This window comes from Geotrypetes seraphini, chromosome 14 (genome assembly GCF_902459505.1).
Source record: "Geotrypetes seraphini chromosome 14, aGeoSer1.1, whole genome shotgun sequence".
Taxonomy (NCBI): Eukaryota; Metazoa; Chordata; class Amphibia; order Gymnophiona; family Dermophiidae; genus Geotrypetes; species Geotrypetes seraphini.
The window spans coordinates 56,628,174-56,653,861 of record NC_047097.1 but is presented as its reverse complement, the minus strand read 5'-3'; the positions used below and the strand labels follow the sequence as shown (position 1 = coordinate 56,653,861).

The 25,688-nt window shown below is 43.1% G+C and overlaps 2 protein-coding genes across 3 annotated transcripts in view; both read right to left on the bottom strand.

The window, feature by feature from the left end:
• The window catches only part of SEC11A (SEC11 homolog A, signal peptidase complex subunit), a 38,077-nt gene extending 21,364 nt beyond the window's left edge, over positions 1–16,713 (bottom strand). Inside the window, exons 1-2 of one of the 2 annotated variants that reach the window (XM_033919500.1) lie at positions 16,391–16,713; positions 13,016–13,125 (exon numbers count right to left, since the gene is read on the bottom strand). In XM_033919500.1, coding sequence (XP_033775391.1) covers positions 13,016–13,125; positions 16,391–16,441 — 161 coding nt within the window. In that variant the 5' untranslated portion in view covers positions 16,442–16,713. The remainder of the gene's footprint in view (positions 1–13,015; positions 13,126–16,390) is intronic. The other variant, XM_033919499.1, reaches the window with a different exon arrangement.
• A 4,543-nt stretch (positions 16,714–21,256) lies between these two features.
• The window catches only part of ZNF592 (zinc finger protein 592), a 49,931-nt gene continuing 45,499 nt past the window's right edge, over positions 21,257–25,688 (bottom strand). Inside the window, exon 10 of the mRNA XM_033920275.1 lies at positions 21,257–24,036. Coding sequence (XP_033776166.1) covers positions 23,566–24,036 — 471 coding nt within the window. The 3' untranslated portion in view covers positions 21,257–23,565. The remainder of the gene's footprint in view (positions 24,037–25,688) is intronic.

Genomic DNA, 25,688 nt, shown 5'->3' with positions numbered 1-25,688 from the left:
CACGGTGTTAGCACGCGCGCTAAAAACGCTAGCGCACCTTAGTAAAAGGAGCCCCATAAATTGAGAAATTTTGATTAAAAAAAAAACAAACCTTGAAACAAATCATGGTTGTCTTATCTACGAGGCTGACAAAATTTAGCACCCCAAATCCGGTCAGCAACTCTACTACTATCTATAATTTCTACAGTGTTGAAAGGCATATGCAGCGATGTACCTTTGACATGTAATAGAAGTTACCTGCTCGGAAGAGCTTACAATCTCACTTGGACAGACAGGATATATAGGGGTTGGGGAGTTACTTGCAGAGACAATGATAGGATGGAACAAGTCATTTAGATTGGATTTGAATATTGCTAGAGATGGAGTCTGACATAATGACTCAGGCAGTGTGTTCCCTGTTGTGTTGGGGTTTTTTTTTTAAATTATTTCCCTTTGATTTTTATCTATTGTTAACCACTTAGTTATTTTATTTGATATACCACCAATATTGACAAAAATAAAGTAAAATCAAACTGTATGTGGTGTAGCAAGATAGAAGGGATGGATTCTGGCGTTGGCAGTGGAGAAGAAGGGTAAGGAGAGAGAGAATTGTCTAATGAACAGAGTTCCTGAGGGGGGAGGGAGAGCATGAGGAGATATGTGGATAAATATTGAGGGGATGCAAGTAAAGAGAGAGAGAACTGAAAGTGCAATGAGAGAGAGGAAGAAAATCAGGAGAGAACAGAACCCTGAAATCTCAGCGAATCGAGGAGTAGGTAGTGATCAACAGTATCGAAGGCAGCCGATAGCTCGAGAAGGATGAGGAAAGAGGAGAGGCCATTGGATCTGGCCAGTAACAGGGCAGTTTCCGTAAAATGGAGCACAATCCTGGGCCAGCACTTCTCTCTCTCTTCCACCACCAGGGACCTAAATTGCTCCCTCTCTCCCTCTGCCAGTCCACGGTTTCAGCGTTTCAATCCCCTCCCTCAATGTGTATCTTCAAAAGTAGCTTCTATAGAGTTGCAGCAGTGCAGCAATCCTCTTAGGCTGCCTGCTTCCTGTCCCGGAACGACTCAATTTCCTTTTTGGTAGGACGCAGAGAGAGTGCTCCAGGACAGGAAGAGAGAATCAAGGCACAGCCATGGCTCCATAGAAGCTACTTTCAAAAGGTCCACAAATGAAGGAGGTACACAATCAGATTCACTTGGGATGATATGACTCTAGTAAACTCATGTTGCTTTGGATTCTGCAACTCACTGGACTCTAAATGGCTTTGTTTGGCAAATGTCCTTTTCTTCAGCAGCACCACCCTTACCTTTCCCACCACTTAGGTGAACCTTACCAGCTCGTTGTTTCCCAGCTCCTGTTACTATTGGGACCACATTTGCCTTTTTCCAATTGCATGGAACCTCTCCTGTCTTCAGGGATCTATGAAACAAATCCTTCAATGAAGCTCCCTCAATTTCCTGGGATGTATCCAGAAGAGTACTTATCACTGTTCCTATCTTTAAAACATTGAAGAGTTTTAAATGAGAGGTATTTTTGTGAGATTATTGATTGATCTCTCTGTGTCCTATATATATTTTTTTGATGTATCCATCTAGTCCCATGGCTTTATCCACTTTTAGCCCTTCAAGTTGTTCACAAATATTCTTTCCGTGAATGATGTAGCTATGAGAGGGTGGCGCAGTGGTTAAAGCTTCAGCCTCAGCACCCTGAGGTGGTGGGTTCAAACCCACGCTGCTCCTTGTCACCCTGGGAAAGTCACTTAATCCCCCCATTGCTCCAGGTACGTTAGATAAGATTGTGAGTCCATTGGGACAGACAGGAAAAATGCTCGAGTACCTGAATAAATTCATGCAAACCGTTCTGAGCTCCCCTGGGAGACTGATATAGAAAACTGAATAAATACTTTTGCAATCTGTGGTCCCTGTACAGAACTTTCATCAGTGAATACTAAAAATAGTGGTGGTTTTTTAAAAATCATTTCTGCTTTTCCCTTATTTTCCACATATCGGTTTTCATCATTCTTTGGTTTTAGAAATCTACCTCATCTTTTGTCCTTACTTAGTCTTTTCACTTTATTTTACATATTTGGTCATTTTAAAATTCTGTATTTGCTTTTGCCTTTCTGATTTCTCTCTTCATTGCTCTCAGATATTCCTTTCTACATTCTGCCTTTTGAGATGCTTTGTATTTTGTGAATGCTAGCCCTTAGCTCTTATTTTGTCAGCTTCCTCTTGACACATCTTTTCCTTTTATTCACTTTGACAAAGATCTGTTGCCCTTTTCACAGTTCTTTTTAATTTATCCCACTGTCTTTCCACTTATCTCCTCCTTCAGCAAAGTCAGAATGTTTGAAGTTTAACACTTTGGGCTTGGGATGTCTAGATACTGGTTTAGCTTTTATATCAAACCATGTGGGTTTTCAGTCTGCTTTTAAACATGGGAAGGGGCCTGACGGACAACCTCGAGGCATGGGGGCAGCTAGATGAAAGGAACAAAGTCTGGAATTGGCAGCGGAGGAGAAGGGTAAAGTTAAGAGCAGCTTATCTGTGCCAGTCCAATGCTTCTTCACATGAATATGAGTGTTGGTGCAATTTTTCTGTGATGTTCCACTGGGAAATTTATTCTCCCATCACTTTTTTTCTACCAAGCTATAAATTTCCCAGCGCTTACTAATTTGCGATTGTGTATAGATGCTTAGGTGTTTTTATTCCATTTTTGATGTGCTTTGTTATTATATTTTATTGTTTGCCACTTCCTGATTTTGAATGTCTGTATTTGTTCCTCGCCTAGATTTGTAGATAGGTGGGTTACAAATAATTAAAAATAAATAAATAAATTAGGAGTTTAGATCCCTCCATTTTTCAACCACTAACCCTTGCCCCCTTTTTAGAATGGTAAAATGTTAAGAACCCATTATCTTAAGTAATTCAGACCGCTTTTCAACTGAGATTTGTAACTTATGTGAGAAACAAGGCTTCTTAAATATAAGCCAGAGTTCACACCTCAACTCAAAAACTGAACGCAGGTCACATTCACTGTGCGCTGGTAAAGAAAGCAGAATTCTTTTGGGCAGACACATGTAAAGGTGTGTTTTATCAACAGTTTTATTCAGCAACAGGCATAAAAGAAAATGGAGACAGAAGGCAGGTTGTAAATTTCCTTGTCTTAGACTACTTTCCAAAAAGTCTTTAACCTTTTTGTCTCAAAAGGAAGATGAAACTTGAATCTTTAAAAGATTGAGCACCTCCCAACGAATTCTGTTATTTATACGCTGATGGGATCAGTTTTGTGAGAACAGCAGACACCCGACCTTTAACGTAATCACATCTAAGTTGAAGGTGAAAGCTTAATGTTAGGAATGTTATAATTACCTGTAGCATTTTAGTCATCAATAAGAATAAAACAGTTATCAGGCTCATTATTGAAAAATGGCAGATGTGATAAGAGAAAAGGCTTGATTACACCGCTGTGACTCAGACTAGAGATGGCACAGCAAGGAGCAGCTCCTTGAGATAGGGAGTGTTGAAAACTGCAACCTCCAGCATATAAAATACATTATCTCTAGGCATCTCCTGGTCTATCATACAAATAATACATTCTCGCTACTCATGAAGCTAATAGCTCAAATTTCTACGTCCAGGTTGGCTAACTGGAAACTAGCTTCAGGAACAGAATGGCAGTGACTATTTAAACAGAACACAGGAAGATGTACAGGGTGCAGGAATTTATTACAATAACAAAAAATATTAACACAAATACATAAGCTACATTAAATGGTATCCATGTGGACCGGACCCAACACGGTCCGTGTTTCAAAGAAACACTCCTTCCTCAGGGGTCCCTAATGTTGGGACGTAGAGTATCAGAAAACCAGATTGGATGAAATAACCAAAATCAGGTGTGGAAATCTCCTGTGTAAGGCGCTGCTGCACTATGAAGCACACTCCCAGGGGAAAGGACCCAGAATTCAAGAAGGATGGCACACAGCAGGTTGGCTCCACCAATGAGTCTCTGTGAAGCAGAAGTCCAGCTCTGTGGGACTGCGCCCTTTCCTCCAATAGAGGACCACCGCAAAAAGGGTCTCATGGTACTGAAGCCACCCAAAAAAACAAACTAAGCAAAAAAAAAACAACAACAACAACAAAATAAGAAAAAGATGCAGAGAAGAAGACTTCTGCAAGGATTGCTTTCAGAAACTGAAACTGTAGGGGGCTCCAACTCTCTCTCTAAGGTAGAAGGAGCACATGCTTAGAAAAGTGTTTGGATTTCTGCAACTCCCGGATTGCAGAAAGGGATTGAACATCTAACGTACTAAATTCCTTAGGAAAGGGATGTAACAGAATGGCAGTTATCATGGGGACTGTGAGCCAGGCTTCCTTTTAGACTACTATAGAAATTCATGCAGAATACTGGTGTCTAGGAGCGCACACTTGACTACTGCCTTCCTGCTTTAGAAAAATGGGTAGAAATGAGTAGGCAGGTAGAGATCATGTGAATTTAAGTGGTTAAAATGGGGTCATATTGGATATATATATAAGCTTGAGAAGCATTGTTCTAAGGATAATTTTGTAAGCGTGCCTAAGCAGAAAAAAGTATAAGCATATTATTGTTGTACTTATTTATAAAAGGCAACATATCCATCTGTGTGTGGTTATAAAATTATTCCACAGAAAGCAGGGCACACATTTATATCTACTCTGAAGCAGGTAACTTGTGTGTAGGTATGTGCCAGTTAGGAAGCAGCACACAAGCACATATTTTATAAAATATATGTGCATAAATGTCAATCTTGCCCCTACTTTGCCTATTCCCTACTCAATGGAATGCCTTTACTTATATCATGTAAAATGTTTCTGGCATTTATGCTCTGGTTCACTTAAATTGCTGATCAGTGTCTCAGCCAATGAATATTGGCTCTGACCAGCCCAAAAAAGTGGGCCGATCAGGGATGGGCCAGAGTGTGGTGCTGGGGAGGAACCAGGGCTTGTGAAGGCTGCGATATTCAGCCGGGGCCTACATAAGATGAATGGTTGAATTTAGGACAGCTCAAAACCTGTCTTAAAATACACCTTCTTATCTTATGTGGGTCCCAGCTGAATACTGGGCCAGGGCCTACTTAAGTATTTTGTACTTCTCCCCCTAGGCTTATATAACCTGGTGGACCAGCAGGGTTCTTCAGGGGCAGGAGTGTGATGGTGGCCTTTCCATAACCTCTCACAGCAACTTGCAGTACTTCCTGTACATAAGAACATAAGAATAGCCTTACTGGATCATGCCAAGCAGCCCGTTCTCACGGTGGCCAATCCAGGTCACTAGTACCTGGCCAAAACCCAAGGAGTAGCAATATTCCACGCTACTGATCCAGGGCAAGCAGTGGCTTCCCCATGTCTTTCTCAATAACAGACTATGGACTTTTCCTCCAGGAACTTGTCCAAACCTTTCTTAAAATCAGCTACGCTATCCGCTCTTACCACAACCTCTGGCAATGCATTTCAAAGCATAACTATTCTCCGAGTGAAAAAAAATTTCCTCCGATTGGTTTTAAAAGTATTTCCCTGCAACTTCATAGAGTATCCCCTAGTCTTTATAATTTATGACGGAGTGAAAAATCGATCCACTAGTACCCGTTCTACTCCACTCAGGATTTTGTAGACTTCAATCATATCTCCCCTTATAGCTGTCATAAGAACATAAGAACATAAGCAGTGCCTCTGCCGGGTCAGACCACAGGTCCATCCCGCCCAGCAGTCCGCTCCCGCAGCGGCCCAAACAGGTCACGACCTGTCTGTATCACCAGAAGGGGCTCCCTTGCCACCTTGGTTTCTCATTTAAGTCCTGTCTTCCTATCGAGGTCCTAACCCTCCGGTCTTGCACATGCACGACCTGGTTTGGTTTCTATACTCATTACCTGGTTAGCTTTCTATACTTGTGTTACATCCCAGCTCCTCCCTCAGTATCCCACGATCCCTTTATCCTTCAGGAATCCATCCAATCCCTGTTTGAATCCCTGTACCGTATTCTGCCTGATCACTTCCTCCGGTAGCGCATTCCAAGTGTCCACGACCCTTTGGGTGAAAAAAAACTTCCTTGCGTTTGTTCTGAACCTATCTCCCTTCAGTTTCTCCGAATGCCCCCTCGTACCTGTTGTCCCCTTCAGTCTGAAGAATCTGTCCCTATCCACCCTCTCTATGCCCCTCATGATCTTGAAGGTCTCTATCATATCTCCCCTGAGCTTCCTCTTTTCCAGAGAGAAGAGCCCCAGCCTATCCAACCTCTCGGCGTATGGGCAGTGTTCCAGCCCTTTTACCATTTTCGTTGCTCTCCTTTGGACTCTCTCAAGTACCGCCATGTCCTTCTTGAGGTGCGGCGACCAATACTGAACGCAGTATTCCAGATGTGGACGCACCATCGCTCGATACAATGGCATGATGACTTCCCGTGTTCTGGTTGTTATGCCCTTCTTTATGATGCCAAGCATCCTGTTGGCTTTTTTCGAGGCTGCTGCGCACTGTGCAGATGGCTTCAGTGATGCATCCACCAGCACACCCAAGTCTCTCTCAAGTCTGCTGTCTCCCAACAATACCCCCCCCCCCAATTTGTAGTTGAACAACGGGTTCTTTTTCCCTATATGCATGACCTTGCATTTGTCCACGTTAAAGCGCATTTGCCATTTGTTTGCCCAGTCTTCTAGCTTGTCCAGGTCTCTTTGTAGGTCCTCACACTCCTCCCTGGTCCTAACTCTGCCGCACAGTTTGGTATCGTCTGCAAATTTTATAACCTCGCACTTTGCCTCCTTTTCCAGGTCATTGATAAATATGTTAAAGAGTAATGGCCCCAGCACCGACCCCTGTGGTACACCACTCGTGACTCCCCGCCAGTCAGAATATTGACCCTTTACTCCGACCCTCTGCAGTCTGCCCGACAACCAGTGCTTGATCCATCTGTGCACATCCCCTCCCACCCCGTGGTTCCACAGCTTCTTAAGCAGCCTTTCATGTGGCACCTTGTCGAAAGCCTTTTGAAAATCGAGGTAAATGATGTCTATGGGTTCCCCATTGTCCACCCGACTGCTTATTCCCTCAAAGAAGTACAGAAGGTTCGTTAGGCACGACCTTCCCTTACAGAATCCGTGCTGGCTTGTTCTCAATAGGTCATTTTTCTCGATGTGCTTGCAAATGCCGTCCTTGATCATAGCTTCCACCATCTTCCCTATAATTGAAGTCAGGCTCACCGGCCTGTAGTTCCCGGGGTCACCCCTCGATCCCTTCTTGAAGATAGGTGTGACATTCGCCAATTTCCAGTCCTCTGGTACCTCACCAGTTTTCAAGGATAGGTTGCAAACATGCTGGATTGTGCCCGCTATTTCTTGTCTTAGTTCCTTCAGAACCCTTGGGTGGATCCCGTCCGGGCCCGGTGATTTGCCGCATTTTAGCCTGTCTATCTGTTTGAGGACATCCTCCTTACTTACCTCTATGTGATCCAATTTTTCAGCCTGTTCCCCACTCATGAGCTCCTCTGAGTCCGGTATATTAGATGTGTCTTCACTCGTGAAAACCGACGAGAAGAACGTGTTCAACCTCTCAGCTACCTCTTTATCCTCCTTAATCACTCCCTTCCTATCCCCATCGTCCAACGGCCCCACCTCCTCCAAGCTGAAGAGACCTAAACTTTTTAGTCTTTCCTCGTACGAGAGGAGTTCCATCCCCTTTATCATCTTGGTCGCTCTTCTTTGAACCTTTTCTAGTGCCACTATATCTTTCTTGAAATAAGGAGACCAGAACTGAACGCAATAATACAGATGAAGTCGCACCATGGAGCGATACAGGGGTATGATAACATTCTTAGTCTTGTTAACTATCCCTTTTTTAATAATTCCTAGCATACTGTTTGCTTTTTTGGCCGCCGCCACACATTGGGAGGTCATAGTGGCCATTTTGAAAGGCTACCGTGAGGGGGCTGCACTCCTGTCCCTGAAAACCCTCGCTGGACCCCAGGTATGTAGGACCAAACACTAAAATCCTTACCATTTTAACTAGAAGAGAGATCTGCACTTAAATTCCATTTCTTGTGAAAGAAAAAAAAAAACCAAACCCCTGAAAGCTTGAGGATAAAAATCAGACTGATTTATCCTTCTGTTTCCTAATATAAATAATAAGAGTTTAAATTTAATTGCTGAGAGTCTCCAAGGGATCTACACTGCTAAATGCCATTTAAGATATTTGCATGGGTTCCAGGTAAGCGCTGTATGGTTTCAAAATTCATATCTACTTAAGTTCCTGGTTAGAATGAGATTTGATATATTGCCTTTATGTGGTTACAGTCAAAGTGGTTTATGTATTATGTTAATCATGCTTTATAATAATATGCTCACCATGCCAGGTTTTGTCATATTATGTTACCATGCTTTGATAACTATGTTTTGCCATCTCTGTCAGATAATAATAATAATCAATTTATATACTGCAGGGCTGTAAAGATCTATGAGCGTGTGGTGCAGCTTTAGGTTAGATTTACAGCTTCAGCACTCTGAGGTTGTGGATTCAAACCCATGCTGCTCCTTGCGACTCTGGGCAGGTCACTAACCCCCTCTTTTACGAAACTACAATAGCAGTTTCTAGTGCGGGGAGCTGCGCTGAATGGCCCGCGCTGCTTCCGACGGTCATAGGAACTCAATGAGTGTCGGGAGCAGTTTCATAAAAGGAGGCCTAAGTCCCCTATTGCCCCAGGCATATTAGATAGACTGTGAGCCCACCGGGACACACAAAGAAATTATTGAGGTACTCAAAGCATTTTTCCTTAAGTTAATAAACACTTTCCTCTCATTAACATGGGTTTGATGGAATCCATTGTTATTGTTTCCTGTAAAGGTTACAAACATCTTACATAATGGTTTATTTCCATATCCCTTATCTTGTAATGATACAATGTACAAAAAGAGTTCCTCGCTAAATTCATGTAAACCTTTTTAAGCTCCCCTGGGAGAACAATATAGAAAATTGAATAAACAAATAAATTATATACAAGTATTTATTTTGTGCCTATATATAAATCTACAGGTAAATGACCATCCACAAATACTACCCAATAAAGCAGTTATGGTTACAAATGCTGCTCTTTGCAGATTACCACCTCCATGCTTTTTATGAATTGCAAAATAACTTTTACATTGAAATGCTCTATATTCTATCCTCACGCTATATAACGATCTTCTGAATTTGTTCTATGACATTTATTTAAGTATTGTATTCCACTCATTCCACTTTTCACAGTGGATTACAATAAAAACAGACAACACACAATAGCACATAAAACATGAGAGCTTTATCCGGGCTCCAGAGCCAGGGTCTTTCCAGGCTAAATTAAATGGGCTGTCATGGGTATGCTTTCTGAAACAAATAGGTCTTAAGATATTTCCTAAATTGCAGAAATTTTGCATAAATGTAAAAGGTAGCAAATTCCAAAATTCTGGACCAATTATTTGGAAGGTAGATAAGCAAATATCAAGACAACTAATTGTTGAAAAATGAAGAAGTTCAAGTAAGTACCATATTTTCACACATATAACGCCGCTTTATACACGGTTTTTACAAACCGTGCATAACCTTGCGCGTTATATGCGTGAGCGCGTTTTACAAATTTTTTTTTACATAGTTCCCTCCCCCCCCGACGTCCAATTCACCCCCCGAAGTCCGCTCGCACGCACCCGCACCCCGAAGAACCGCTCGCACACACTCCCACCCGCACCCGCATCCACGATCGGAGCAAGAGGGAGCCCAAGCCCTCTTGCCCGGCCGACTCCCCGACGTCCGATACATCCCCCCCCGGCAGGACCACTCGCACCCCCACCCCGAAGGACCGCCGACTCCCCAACAATATCGGGCCAGGAGGGAGCCCAAACCCTCCTGGCCACGGCGACCCCCCCAACCCCACCCCGCACTACATTACGGGCAGGAGGGATCCCAGGCCCTCCTGCCCTCGACGCAAACCCCCTCCCCCCAACGACCGCCCCCCCCAAGAACCTCCGCCCGTCCCCCAGCCGACCCGCGACCCCCCTGGCCGACCCCCACGACACCCCCACGACACCCCCACCCGCCTTCCCCGTACCTTTGTGTAGTTGGGCCAGAAGGGAGCCCAAACCCTCCTGGCCACGGCGACCCCCTAACCCCACCCCGCACTACATTACGGGCAGGAGGGATCCCAGGCCCTCCTGCCCTCGACGCAAACCCCCCCCCCCCCCACCGACCGCCCCCCCCCCCAAGAACCTCCGACCGCCCCCCCAGCCGACCCGCGACCCCCCTGGCCGACCCCCCCACCCCCCTTCCCCGTACCTTTGGTAGTTGGCCAGACAGACGGGAGCCAAACCCGCCTGTCCGGCAGGCAGCCAACGAAGGAATGAGGCCGGATTGGCCCATCCGTCCTAAAGCTCCGCCTACTGGTGGGGCCTAAGGCGCGTGGGCCAATCAGAATAGGCCCTGGAGCCTTAGGTCCCACCTGGGGGCGCGGCCTGAGGCACATGGGCCCAACCCGACCATGTGCCTCAGGCCGCGCCCCCAGGTGGAACCTAAGGCTCCAGGGCCTATTCTGATTGGCCCACGCGCCTTAGGCCCCACCAGTAGGCGGAGCTTTAGGACGGATGGGCCAATCCGGCCTCATTCCTTCATTGGCTGCCTGCCGGACAGGCGGGTTTGGCTCCCGTCTGTCCGGCCAACTACCAAAGGTACGGGGAAGGGGGGTGGGGGGGTCGTGGGGGTCGGCCAGGGGGGTCGCGGGTCGGCTGGGGGGGCGGTCGGAGGTTCTTGGGGGGGCGGTCGTTGGGGGGGGAGGGGGGTTTGCGTCGAGGGCAGGAGGGCCTGGGATCCCTCCTGCCCGTAATGTAGTGCGGGGTGGGGTTAGGGGGTCTCCGTGGCCAGGAGGGTTTGGGCTCCCTTTTGGCCCAACTACACAAAGGTACGGGGAAGGCGGGGGGGGGTGTAGTGGGGGTCGGCCAGGGGGGTCGCGGGTCGGCTGGGGGACGGGCGGAGGTTCTTGGGGGGGGCGGTCATTGGGGGGAGGGGGTTTGCGTCGAGGGCAGGAGGGCCTGGGATCCCTCCTGCCCGTAATGTAGTGCGGGGTGGGGTTAGGGGGTCGCCGTGGCCAGGAGGGTTTGGGCTCCCTCCTGGCCCGATATTGTTGGGGAGTCGGCGGTCCTTCGGGGTGGGGGTGCGCGTGGTCCTGCCGGGGGGGGATGTATCGGATGTCGGGGGGGGGCATCAGGCTTTCAGGATGGGGACAGACCTTCAAGGGGGGACAGGACTTCAAGGGGGGACAGTGCACGGAAAGTCAGGGGGGGTGAACGGAGAGTCGGGACAGCGCACGGAAAGTCAGGGCAGTGCACGGAAGTCAGGGGGGGTGAACGGAGAGTCGGGACAGCGCACGGAAAGTCAGGGCAGTGCACGGAAAGTCAGGGCGGGCGAAAGGAGCGTCGGGCATCATGCGCGGTATACCCGTGAGCGCGGTATACAAAAGTTTTTGTACATATCATCGTGATTTCTGCGCGCTATACCCGTGTGCGCGTTTTACACGGGTGCGCGTTATTTGCGTGAAAATACGGTATTCTGTAAGGCCAAAGGAACAAGAGAAAAACTGCTAGGTCAGAAAAAAAAAAAAAAAAAAAAATAGCAAAATTTAAAAGCACAAGAGGGCCATAATCAAAAGAAACGTCCAAGTCCGATTTGAACTTAGGGTGCTAATTGCCCAAAGTCAGCAGTGGCAAAATGGACATTCTCAAAAACTACTTAAAAAAATTTTTTTTTCCCCGAAAATCGTCTCTGTACATCCAGGCGTTTGATCATCCAGACTGCCACAACATCTACATTTATACCACATTCTCAACCAAAAATTTGTCCAAGTCCCAAACGCCCAGAATAAGACCTTTTGGATGAGGGAGGGGCCAGCATTGTGATGGACTGTCCACCCAGACATAGCCACAGAGCAAGGGGCAACCTTATAGGGCACTGCTGTGAACTTCACAAAAAGGGTGCCACAAACATCTCACCAGAACTTCCTTATAGGTTATGATGAGCCCCCCAAAATCCATTATACCCACCTGTCTACAACCCCAATAGCCCTTATTGCTGCATTTGGCACCTATATAGTAGTACAGAAGGATTTTGCTTTGCTTTCTGGGGGGGGAGGGGTGGCCTCACATTTTTCACCATTAATGTAGGGGTTACAGTGGCTTATGGTTCAGTAGCCCATCCCCAGACTACTTAAGCCACCATTGTGCAGCACTACTAGGCTTTCCTATAGTAGGTGCTGATGTTCCAGAGGCAGGTATGTATGTTTTTATTCTGAACTTTGTTGGGATGCGATGGGGTCAGTGAACATGGGGAGAGTGCGTGTGGGTCTTTTTTTCTTTGTCCCTGCAGTGGTTATCTGGTCACTATGGATACCTTTTTTGGCACTTACACCTGCTTTTTTAACTCACAACGCATACGTTTCGCCTAGGAAGTCTCGTCAAATATTTGATTATCCCTACAGGATGACTAAGTCTAGGGCGGCCCACATCCCGCCCTAACCACTCCTTCAGAAACATCCCTTTCAGCTCTGGGCACACAGCAGGATTCAGAGGCCTAAAAAGTCCCTGGATACACCCAAAAAGCCATTTCGATTATCGGTACTTGGACGACCTGTCTTTTAAGACGACCAAGTGTTGACTTGGGCGGGATTTTAGATGTGTTTAAGTTTTGATTATGAGCCCCACAGAATCTACAAAACAGCAGCAGTGCACAAAAATATCTGTAGCAGCATCAAAAAGCTGCAGTGGATTTATAAAAACAGACTTATTAGCAACATTCCAACAAATCCTGAATTTGTGTAATGAATATCAGAGACTACTGTTTTAGCTGAACTTTGTTAAAACTACAACAGAAATGACAAAACTGTTTTTTGTTGGTTACACAAAAACCTTTTGCACTGAGAAACAAACATCAATTTCAAGTGATCTCAGAATGAAAACAAGCACAATTTTAAAAATGCATATTTTTACCTCAGTACAACTACAATGGGACTTTCACTTCCTGTTACCACCATCAACCCCTTCCAGATCATTAATGCCGATGAGACAATCATTCCAAAATTTAGTACCTGATAATAGAGCTGGAAGAACAAACCATTAGTTTGGTTATAGAATCTGCTGAACAAACATTTCAGATTATTTACAATGTAAGAATGGAAACGAGCTTTTTGGGGCAAGAGTTTCAACCTTCTGTCATAAAGTTGGTTGAATGAGTGCAATACTATGAAATTCAAACTTGCCACATGCAAGATATTTCACTCTCAGTGGTTCCAGCTATGAAGGCTAGAAATATATGCAGTTATAGCTCTTAAAATCCAATTTTGGAATACCCAGCTGAAGCTACTGCACCTACATGATACTAAGATATTCTGCTTCACTTCCTGAATTTGGCTCCTGCACCAATGGCTTGAGTTGCTGAAGACAAAATGGAAGCAATTGAAACAACTCAAGGGAAGAAGCTGCCTCAAGACCAGAAGTATAGCCAGCCTTATAAGGGAAGAGCCCTACAAAATTCTGAAAATATTACAACAAATGCAGGAGCCATAACTGTAAAAGGTACAAACCTTAGCAGTGATATCAGCACATACTGTTTTGGTTGTTTCATTTATTTCAGTTTCACATGCCAAGGAAGAACCCACCATGAAGTTCACACAGTGTTATTTGGCTCAATCATTTACGAGTGGAATCCTCGATAAAGCAATTTAAAGCAAAACTCAAAACATTCTTATTTGAGGATGCTTTCGGATAAAACTGTCCTTTTTAGGGCTAAGCCAACAATAGTCCCTCTCCCAACCTACTGTTTTAACCCTTAAGTGTGCTTTATTTTAAATATTGTAATTCAATCCTACTTTCCTAACTGTGTGTAGTTTGTATATGTGCCTCATGTCAAAAGTCTATTAACCTAATATCGTATTGTACTATATTTTAATACTCACTTGTGTTGTTTCTTTTTAAGATATCTTTTTATTAATGCTGTACACCGCTTTGAAACTTGAGTTAGCGGTATAAAAAATGTTTTAATAAACTTGAAACTCTTACTTTGTCTCATTCCAATTATAACCAATTAGGACATTAAAGATGAGAAATGGATTCAAAAATTGTTATAGCTGACCTTTCTGTATGACTTAGGTTAAGGAGAAAAAAAAAAGAACGGAAAGGGGGGGCGCATTTGGATTATGGGAATTCTACACAGAAAAACAAATTAAATAAACTTGAAATTTAGTGAAAATGTCATAAAGCATAGGCTGATCCATAGAACTAGGGTTACCGGACATCCAGATTTAGCTGGACATGTCCTCTTTTTGGAAGACTGACTGAGTGTCCGGATGGCTTTCTATACTGTCTGGGAAAGGAGCAGTAGCAGCATACAGGGCTTACATTTTTTTTAAAGTTACAAGGCTTGCAAAACTCTTCATGAAGACAAAGGAGACAGTATGAAGGCAGAGGGGCCTGCTCTGGTGTGATCTCCCCTCTTCCCCACCTACCTCCTCTGGTTTATAGTTTATTGTTTATAGTCCATCTTTAACAGGCGGATTACATCTTCACATACCCAATAAATATTGCAAAACAACAAAACATATGACTAGCATAAATAATTTCTCATTATACATAGACATTAATAGTCATATTTCATCTTATAGAATAAAATGACATTTCAGCAATTTCTTAAAAGTACATAAATCTCTCTGCTGTCTGATTTAAACTGGAAGTTCCACTGAAATTTAATCTTCAGGCCAGCGAGGTGAGCCTGCCCCAGAAGCCTTCTCTCTGGAGCGACTTCCTGTTCCCTCATAGGCAGGATGCTCTAAAGCAAGGGTGCCAAATGTCGGTCCTCGAGGGCCGCAATCCATTTGGGTTTTCAGAATTTCCCCAATGAATATGCATGAGATCCATTTGCATGTACTGCTTTAACTGTATGCTAATAGATCTCATGCATATTCATTGGGGAATTCCTGAAAACCCAAATGGATTGCGGCCCTCGAGGACCGACATTTGATACCCCTGCTCTAGAGAGGTGGCTTCAAGAGCAGACAGACAGCATCAGGCTCACCTCGCTGCTGCTGCTGGCTGGCTCAAAGATTAAATTTCAGTGAGGAGGTAGATGAGAAGGAGACAAGCACCTACGAAAGAGAGTGAGGGAGTAGAGGAGAGGGGAAAGCACCCACAAAGGAGGGAGAAAGAAGGGCAAGCACCCACAAGGGAGGGAGGGAGAGAAAGAGGGGCAAGCACCCGGGAGGGAAAGAGGGGCAAGGGTAAGCACTCACAGGGGCATTGGAGGGAGAGAGAAGCACCTGTGGAGTGGGGGAGAGATAGAGAGAAGCACTAAAAGGGTACAGAAGACTGAAAGGGGACTAAAGAAATAGGTGAAAGGTGGAGTGGGGCAGGGGTGAGACAGGTGAAAAGTGGTGGAGTGGGGCAGGGGCTAGAATGGTGGGAGGCAGGGTCATGTGTCCTCTTTTTTCACTTTACAAATAAAGGATATCCTACTCAGAACAGAGGGATGAAAACAATATACTGTAAACTCAATCCCAAACATATGGGTAGTATGTTGTGCTCCAATTTGCTGGCTGCATGATCACCATAGTAACATAGTAGATGATGGCAGATAAAGACCCGAATGGTCCATCCAGTCTGCCCAACCTGATTCAATTTAAATTTTTTATTTTTTTTTCTTCTTAGCTATTTCTGGGCAAGAATCCAAAGCTCTACCTGGTACTGTGCTTGGGTTTCTACTGCCGAAATCTCCGTCAAAACCTACTCCAGCCCATCTAAACCCTCCCAGCCATTGAAGCCCTCTCCAGCCCATCCTCCCCCAAACGGTCATATACAGACACAGACCGTGCAAGTCTGCCCAGCTCCAGAAAGCTCCAGTGAGTTTATCTGCTTTGTTACCCTCTCCGATTCTGCTGCTATATATAGCGAAAATCCGTGTACCTCACACCCACCAGCACATTTCCTGCTCAGTTCATAGGCTTGACTGGACCATGAATAAGGGCAACACCAAGAGATTGTACAGGAGCACTTTCAGAATAAATATTTGAACAGGCATGGCAATTTGTACACTTTTCCAAAATACAGTAATAGAACACTTAGTCGCTCCCTTCTCAAATATTAACCATGCCCTAATCAATTGATTAAATTGCCTATGTGTATTAGGTAGCAGGATAACAACCTGGACTTCTCAGGGAGCAGGACAGGCAGAAGAAATGGTAGGGGGTGGGGTTGGAGGCAGCTATCTGCAAGCAAGAGCGAGAAGCAAGAATATAGCTCTGGTTCTTGGAAGCAGAGAGGGAAAACCCAGGGCTGATATCAGCCCAGCATAGCATCCCACGTTTCCTTCCTTACCTGCCGCTTATTCATTCGCCGAACATCATCCAAAAAATCAAAGGTCATCATTTTTCGAGCCTGGAATCACCAACGCCCTGAGGCCGCTAAATAAACAACAGACAGCTACAGGGGAAAAGAAAAGAGCCAGAGCCAAAGACCAAGCACCGGCTCCCCTTTCAGCAGCAGCTGCTACACTTCCGCCCCAACACTTCCGGCACTGCGCAAGCTTCAGTCAATAACTTTATTGTTCGCTACTTTCAGCAACACGGTGACTTTTGCGGAGGCCGTCCACGCCTCCGTTTAGCTGTAGGGGACACACTTTCTGGAAACGTCCTCCTGTTCAGCTCTTCTGCCTTAGAGACTTCCCAAAAGGGCAAAAATGCGATTTTTTTTTTTTTTAGGAGTTAAAGGGAAGGAAAAGAGGGTTAGATCGTGGCCCGTGTTGAGGATAAAATACCTCTCTGTAGCACAGAAGAGTGGGGAAAGTGAATTCAGATTCCCAAAAACTGTACTAGCCCAACAGTTTTGCATGTGGAAAAGCAATGCGTGAGGAAACAAGAGAAGAAAAAAATAATCTGCTGTAAAATAACATTTGCACGATAACAGCATACAATGTTGCTTATTTGTAACACAATAGAATCAGGGCAAGAGACACTGTCCCGCTGTTGAGCAACCTGTTAACATCTGTATGAGAAAGATGAATAGCTCCTACCGACAGATTGTTCAGTACTGCTCAACCAAAGGTCCTGATTACACGACTGCCTGGACCAGTCCTCAAAATAATAGTTGGAGACAGGACAAGCAGGTAAGCTTTTAGTGCAGTCCTAAATTCACCCACTTAGATGTATGGGTGCTGGCACTGAATATTGTCAGCACCCGCATGGCATCTGACTCCTCCTCAATGTTGCCCCTTGTCCATTTTTTTAAAATGCCTGGTCAGAGACAATATTTAGCGATATTGGTAGGTTAAGTTCTCTGAACAATTTAAGTAGGGTACTTGTCTAAATTGCTTTGAATATCAGCCTGATCCAAAATCAAAATGTGGAGATTTGGAAAATTATGAGCCTTAAGGAAGCTTTGGTTGTTAATACCAAACAATATCCTGCAAACCCCAGACCTAGTTCCACTCAGAATTTTATTTAACTTTCAGATGTGAATGTGAAAAGTGTGCTTATAATTCATTTAACAAAGCAATGACCATGAAGTCAAACAGCAAAGAACCCTGCGGAACCCCACTATTTACCCTTCTCCCTTGAGAATATTGACCATTTTAAAGTAAACCTACTCTGTTTTCTTTTAACCAGGTCTTGCCTTAATCCAGGGGTGTCCAATGTCGGTCCTCGAGGGCCGCAATCCAGTCGGGTTTTCAGGATTTCCCCAATGAATATGCATTGAAAGCAGTGCATGCACATAGATCTCATGCATATTCATTGGGGAAATCCTGAAAACCCAACTGGATTGCAGCCCTCAAGGACCGACATTGGACACCCCTGTCTTAATCCATAATAGGACATTACCTCCTATACCAGAGGTAGGCAATTCCGGTCCTCAAGAGCCAGAGCCAGGTCAGGTTTTCAGGATATCCACAATGAATATGCATGAGTCAGATTTGCATCTCAAGGAGGCAGTGCATGCAAATCCATCTCATACATATTCATTGTGGATATCCTGAAAACCTAACCTGACCTGGCTCCAGCTCTCGAGGACCAGAATTGCCTATTCCTGTCCTATACCATGACTTTCTAATTTCCTCAGAAATCTTTCATGAGGTACTTTGTCAAATGCCTTTTAAAAATACACAATATCAACCGACTCATCTTTATCCACATGTTCACTCAGCCCTTCAAAGAAATGCAGTAGATTGGTGAGCAAGATTTCCCTTTTCTAAATCCATGTCAGCTTTCTCTTATTAATCCATGTTCTGTCTTTTTGTTCTTTATAAGTCTCTACCATTTTGCCTTGCACCAATGTCAGACTCACCAGTCTATAATTTCCTGGATCACCTTGGAACACTTTTTAAAAATTGGTGTCATGTTGGCTACTCTCCAGTCTTCTGATAATATGCTGGATTTTAAAGAAAAATTACTAACAGCTCTGCAACTTCATTTTTCAATTCTATCAGCACTCTGGGATGTTTACCATCCAGTCTAGGCGATTTGCTACCAACTGACTTAACAGTAAGCACCGGTAACAGAGGGTTGGAGGCAAGGAGAGTCTGTGTACTTGGTGTGCTGCCTGTTACTGGAAGAACTGTGCTGGTTCCAACTTACCCGTCACTACCAACTCACTTAAAAGTAACTACCAATAGCGATGCATGGCTGTTGGGTGTGCCTGAAGGGGTATGACCCTTAGAGACATGAGAATTAGAAAGAACCGAGAATTGTGATCCAGAAAAATGGGTAAGTGCAAAGCGAACAAAACATAACACAAGTTTTTTTTCTTTATATACCACAAAAGCCTTTCGGTTCTATGCGGTTTACAAAAGAGATGGGCTGACCATTGTCAGTGAGCTACAATAGATAGAATATCGGCATCAACGAGTTAACAATAGTTTCACATCAGTATGCTGTTTTGAAGGGTTTTTAATAGCTTTCTAAAATGAATATATGGTCAACGAGTTAACAATAGTTTCACATCAGTATGCTGTTTTGAAGGGTTTTTAATAGCTTTCTAAAATGAATATATGGTGTTGATATTTTAACCATTTGGCACATGCCAAGGCCCAAGTCTCTAATGAGACACACACTTTTTCATGCTATGTACCTTTTGGATATGGATTATTGAGAGAGATTTTTTTTTAATGTGTTTCATGAGTATTTAACAATATTTGAAGCCCATGAAGAGTTAGAGCGGTGTGGCTCATGTGAAACTAGTTATTACTGAGGCTTCAGAAGACTATAATTTACATGAAGATTGTAGCTGTGCTGTTCTTAGTAACATAGTAGATGACGGCAGATAAAGACCCGAATGGTCCATCCAGTCAACCCGATTCAATTTATTTTTTTCTTCTTAGCTATTTCTAGGCAAGAATCCAAAGCTCTACCCGGTACTGTACTTGGGTTCCAATTGCCAAAATCTCTGTCAAAACTCACTCCAGCCCATTTACACCCTCCTAGCCCATCCTCAACCATAAGACCATATACAGACACATACCGTGCAAGTCTGCCCAGTACTGGCCTTAAAGTTCAATATTTACTATTATTTTCTGATTCTAGATCCTCTGTGTTCATTCCACGCTTCTTTGAACTCCATCACCGTTTTCCTTACCACCACCTCTCTCGGGAGCGCATTCCAGGCATCCACCACCCTCTCCGTAAAGTAGAATTTCCTAACATTGCTCTTGAATCTACAATCCCTCAACCTCAAATTATGTCCTCTGGTTTTACCATTTTCCTTTCTCTGGAAAAGATTTTGTTCTGCGTTAATACCCTTCAAGTATTTGAACGTCTGAATCATATCTCCCGTCTCTCCTTTCCTAGGGTATACATATTCAGGGATTCCAGTCTCTCCTCATACGTCTTCTAGTGCAAGCCTCCTATCATTTTCATCGCCCTCCTCTGGACCGCCTCAAGTCTTCTTACGTCCTTCGCCAGATATGGTCTCCAAAATTGAACACAATACTTCAAGTGGGGCCTCACCAACAGCCTGTACAGGGCCAACACCTTCTTCCTTCTACTGGCTACGCCTCTCTTTATACAGACCAGCATCCTTTTGGCAGCAGCCACTACCTTATCACACTGTTTTTTCACCTTTAGATCTTCGGACACTATCACCCCAAGGTCCCTCTCCCCGTCCGTGCATATCAGCCTCTCACCTCCCAGCATATACGTTTCCTTCATAATTACACATTGAGCACATGTACAAGGTTTGGAAGTAATTGCTCCCTCCAGTGAGAAAAATTATTTGACCTGAACAATCTGGGGGCATTCAGATATTCAAAGCAAAGGGTTGATGGGACCCAGAAGATGAACTGACCTATTTCTGGTTGATTCAAGAACTGATGGCTGAAGCTGGAGAGTATCACTTTACCTGTTCATCATAATTCTGCAAGCAATGCTGCATTGAATATAAGATGCTACACTCTAATATATTTCTGCTCTCAAAAAACATATACCAAAGAAGAAATGTGCTAACAGTGTGATCTTCAAAGCCTCTTAGATCCTCAATCTCCTTGGTGCTCTGCCCCCTATACTGCATGAGCTGGGAGACCAAGAATGGACTCATTATTTGAACTTATCAACAGAAGTTTAAGCAACTCACTAACTCCAGCATTTATTACTACTCCATGGCCCTTCTGCTTTTATGGCCTCAATGCCAACTGAGTAGACCTGAACTTCAAATTTAAGAAGGGTTTGGCATGTTCTGCGAGACCCGACGGTCTTTGGCAACATTTTTGTGCATATGCCAGACCTGGCAACAACATGGCCACATGAATAATAATAATTTTATTCTTATATATCGCCATACCGAAAAAGTTCTAGGCGGTTCACAAGGTGAGCTAAACCATGGGATACATGCTCCTGTGTATGAAGGTCCAGTGTATGAATGCTCCTGTATGAAGGTCCATGAGGGACATCTTCTGAATGTAGTTATGGCACTTTCTGAAGCAAGTGGCCTTACTTTCTGCTATTGCAGAAAAAAAATGATTAAAGTAACATCAGTGTAGAAAATGACTGTTTCAAAGATAGTTAGCCCACATCCCATCCAGAATTTGACTGGTTAAATGTAATTGCCTAGTGAAATTTAGGGGGACTAAATTTATCTGGGTAGCTCGGTTGGTTTTCAAAATTTTGATCTAGCTAGCTAATTCTTTAGTTAGCTAGCTAAATCTCTTTGAATACTGACCTCAAAATTTATTAACAAAATTTACCATTGTACCATATCTGACTTATCCAAGTATTCTTTATTTCAAATAGAAATTCTATTCACAATTGTATACAGATTGGCCAAGTCTAACTGTACAGTATTAACACTTTCAGAGATTGGTTTCTTAAAGTGTTTGTGTCTATCTCAAAATATCCTTAACATTTTTTCCAAAATAACACTGTACATCAAGTCATTTATTGTATACTTTTATTTGAAATATTTTGAAGTAAACATAATAGCAAGGCACAGGGCCACTGCAGATTAAATATATAATGGCTTGGGAAAGTTCCCTGATAACGTAAATCTACTTATAGTGCTCTATACAGGCTACCTGGTAAAACATTCCCTAGGTTACTATAAACATTATAAAGAAAAAAAAAGTACAAATAGTCCCGATCATTAGTATCAAAACACATGGGAACACGAAACAGAGCGATTCCGAATGCAAGAAGATAAATAAGAGAGTTGTGTATGGTTATTTTTAACCACTGTCAATATGTGAAATACTGGCTCACTTGACAAACCAATATTCCATAAGGCAAGCAAACAGAAATTGTGCAAGTTCATACTGCACTTAAATAGAGCCATCCACAAAAAAAAAAAAAAAAATAGTCAATATGACTACATTTAATCAAAGAAATAAATCTCCAAAAGTAATTTATAAAATTTAGTACTGATGGGGAGGAACAGTAATAAGAGTTATAAAAATGTAGGAATACAGTACAGTGGTCACTGGATCGTGAAAATACTTTTTTTGGGGGGTGGGGAGGGGAGAGGAAGAGAAAATTCTTTACTTGTTGGATCAGGTGTCAGAACATTACTTTATATGACTACCTGATGACAAATCTGAAAATATGAATGTAGCAACTCCACTTTGCTAATTTATTCACATTTTGTACCACCTACACACAGATTCTAATGCCATTTTGCCATCACCATGGTGGCTTGTGTTGAGTTTTAGCCAAAAAAAAAAAAAAAGTAATAGTGCCCTTTTTACCCCTCTACAGTACTGTTAAGTCATTAGCGCCAGATAAAAATACTGAGCTAAGGACAGTGCAAAACATTCATGCAGACTCTATGGCCTTCTTATCAAGCTGCATTAGGGGTTTTGTTTTTTTTAAATCACCGGCCACTACGGTAAAAGTTCCAATGCTCATAGAATTCCTTTGAGTGTTGGAGCTTTTACCATAGCAGCCAGAAATAAAAAAAATCTTAATGCAGCTTGATAAAAGAGGTCCTACATTAGCTGTGGTCAATATGAGGTTTTAATATATCTTGCTTCTTTATGGCAGTAGCTGTTTGGATCAGACCACAAACTTAAGCCATATATGAACTTCCAATTTATATTTGATTTAAATTATGTATTCTTCCTCCAATTCAAATACTGCTTGACTGGTTCACTATTTAGGGCTCCTTTTACAAAGGCGCGCTAGGGCCTTAATGCACGCAATAGCGCGCGTTAAATTCCTGAGCACGCTAGCCACTACCGCCCCCTTTGTGCGTGCGCTAAAAACCCTAGCACACCTTCATAAAAGGAGCCTTTATTCTGTGAAATGGAGCAGGCTTGGGCAACTTAATGAATGTGTGCAAGAACATCAAGAAACACACCTGGGACCAAGGATGAGATGGCCTCTCTGAAAATTATCCAGATTTATTACATATGTTGAATCTGTAACACTGATCAGAAAGGGCAACAGCTTCATGCTTTTTTCATGGTCAATGTTCAATTGGAGGCCATTAATATTGTGCTTTAAATAAGTGCAGACAGCTGCTAGAAAGCAGGCTATGTGTATACAAACAGTGGACATGGGACAGGAGAGAGGGGAGTGCCTAAATATGTGACAAAGTTTGGAACAAAAACAATCTAAAAATTAATAAATAGCAGCAAAGGCTCAGAACCATTACATCCACAATATGTGAAATCCCCAGTAGTCAGATGAACTGAAAGTACTGAAATAATATATACTGATTAAAGAAACAAAACATTTTTAAAGTTGTAGAGTCAATGAGGACAGCATTTGGCCCTATTTTATCTTCCTCAAAACAGCATTTCCTTTGAAAAAGCATTGAGGGCAAAAGATGACCTCTGGGTTTGTTTCTTTTTCTTCTGTTTCTTTCCTACTCTATTGATTTGGAAGTTTAAGCTGAACAACTGACTTTGGTGAGGGCTTAGTTTCCTTACTTTTTAACTGATGTTTTAAATGAACTTTTTAACAGAAGAATAAACAGGTCTCTACAAAGTGAGCACCACCTTTCCTTTTTTACCTTTATACTGTTCCCTTCCCATTTTATTACATCTCGTCTTTGAAATATTTTTTGAAATTCGGTTATTCTGATTCCCTACTGTGTTTTGTGCATAAAGAGCTTGTACCATGAGTCCGTAGGTGAGCCTTATGGGCCTCCTCGCTCTGAAAAGTTTGCTTGCACTCTTTACACTCCCATAGACTTTCTTCCTCTGTTGTGATGTTAACCTCCCCATTGTGCTTGTCCTGTCTCTCAAGGCTTTTCCCTTCTTCCTCTTCTTCTTCCTCTTCTTTCATCTTATGGACAATGAAGAGATGCCTGTTGAGGGAGATCTGTGAAGTGTAGCACAAGCCACAATGCAAGCACTGAAAAGTTGTGTTGTCCGTCTTGTGTTGAGGTATGTGTTCCTGGAACTCTATACATGTGTCTGTGGAATAGCCACATTTCGCACATGTAAAAGAAGTCTTCTGCTTTTTAACCGGTGACACATCTGATTCATCTGTGCTTTCAACCTCCATTAGAGCTTCAGCAGCTGTCCTCTTAGGAGCCAGAGCCTGAAAAAGAGTGAACTGCATTATGAATTTGTATTTTACATCAAAGGCATGCAATATGCTCAAAACATAAATTTCCTCGTATGTTTTTTCCTTCTTTAATTTCCAGTATGAGTCCATTCTGCCATGCAGAGATCTAGTGGCCATACTGTTTGTAGGAAAAATTGGATTCTTTGCATATGATGATACATTTTATTTAGCCTGAAAAAGAGTGAAAGTTCTGCATTATGAATTTGTATTTTACATAAGGGGATATATAAAGGCATGCAATATGCTCAAAACAGAAATTTCCTTGTATGTTTTTCCCGCCTTTAATTTCCAGTATGTGTCCATTCTGCCATGCAGAGATCTAGTGGCCATACTGTACTAAGCATGGCTGAGCACTTGTCCTGCCACTCTATCAGCAACTGAGGTGAGGTCAGCTTCCTATTGCCAACAGATGTGCATCTCAACACTCGATCTTATCTATAACTCGTCTTTCTTGGTCAACCTCAATGCTGTCTATCCTGTGTTCCTCCTGTCTCCTCCTTCTTCTGATCACTGTACTTTGATTGCATCCGACCCTCTGTGCAATTTGCCTGCTGAAATACCCCTCTTCACCAAGAACCACTATTCGAACCTGTTTTTTCTCTGACAAGAACTGAAATTTAAACGTCATTGCTATTGATGTCGCTGGTCAATCAGTTTGAATGATACCAGTTGCAGAAATCCCAGAAATTTATACTTCCCATCATATAGTGAAGCTTAATGCAGATTGGCTGCAAAAATATCACTTCTGATTTGCTGCAAATGCTACACTGCTGATTGATGAATTTCGATTCAGTTTTCGCACAAACTCTTATGCCTGTTATCAAAATCATTCTGATCACTCTGATGTAACTGAATAGTTGAATAGTCACAGTTATCAAGGAATTACCAGAAATCTCATGAAATTTTTTCAGACAAAATTATGTTAAGTCAGTAACTTAAATTATGTTAACTGAGTCTCAAATGGTTAAATACTTGAATTTCACCATGTGATGCAGGACTTTTGCACACCACTGTATTAAAATGAAATGAGAAGAAATCAGTGCAAAACAATGAATTAACAGGTTTCTGGGTAATACACAGAAATAAAACAACACAAAGGAAATAAGATGATACTTTTTTATTAGACTAAAAAGAGATTATGTTCTTAAAAACATAAGAATAGCCTTACTGGGTCAGACCAATGGTCCATCAAGCCCAGTAGTACGTTCTCACGGTGGCCAATCCAGGTCACTAGTACCTGGCCAAAACCCAAGGAGTAGCAATATTCCATGCCACCAATCCAGGGCAAGCAGTGGCTTCCCCCATGTTTTTCTCAATAACAGACTATAGACTTTTCCTCCAAGAACTTGTCCAAACCTTTCTTAGAACCAGCCACGCTATCCGCTTTTGCCTTCATAGTAACTTTTCCAATAGATAGGTGTGTCATTCTGGACAATTTCCCCATGGCCGTGAGCCTTTGTAGAAGGAATCCACCCCAGATTTTTTTTTCTATATCCCTCCAACTTCACTGAGAGCTCTACTTCCACCTACAGTTAGTACCCAAGCAAGAGCTCGACCAAAATAGGCGAAGTAGGAATATGGGAAAACTTCCCCAACCAGTAAGTCTTTCCTGCTCAATTAAAGAA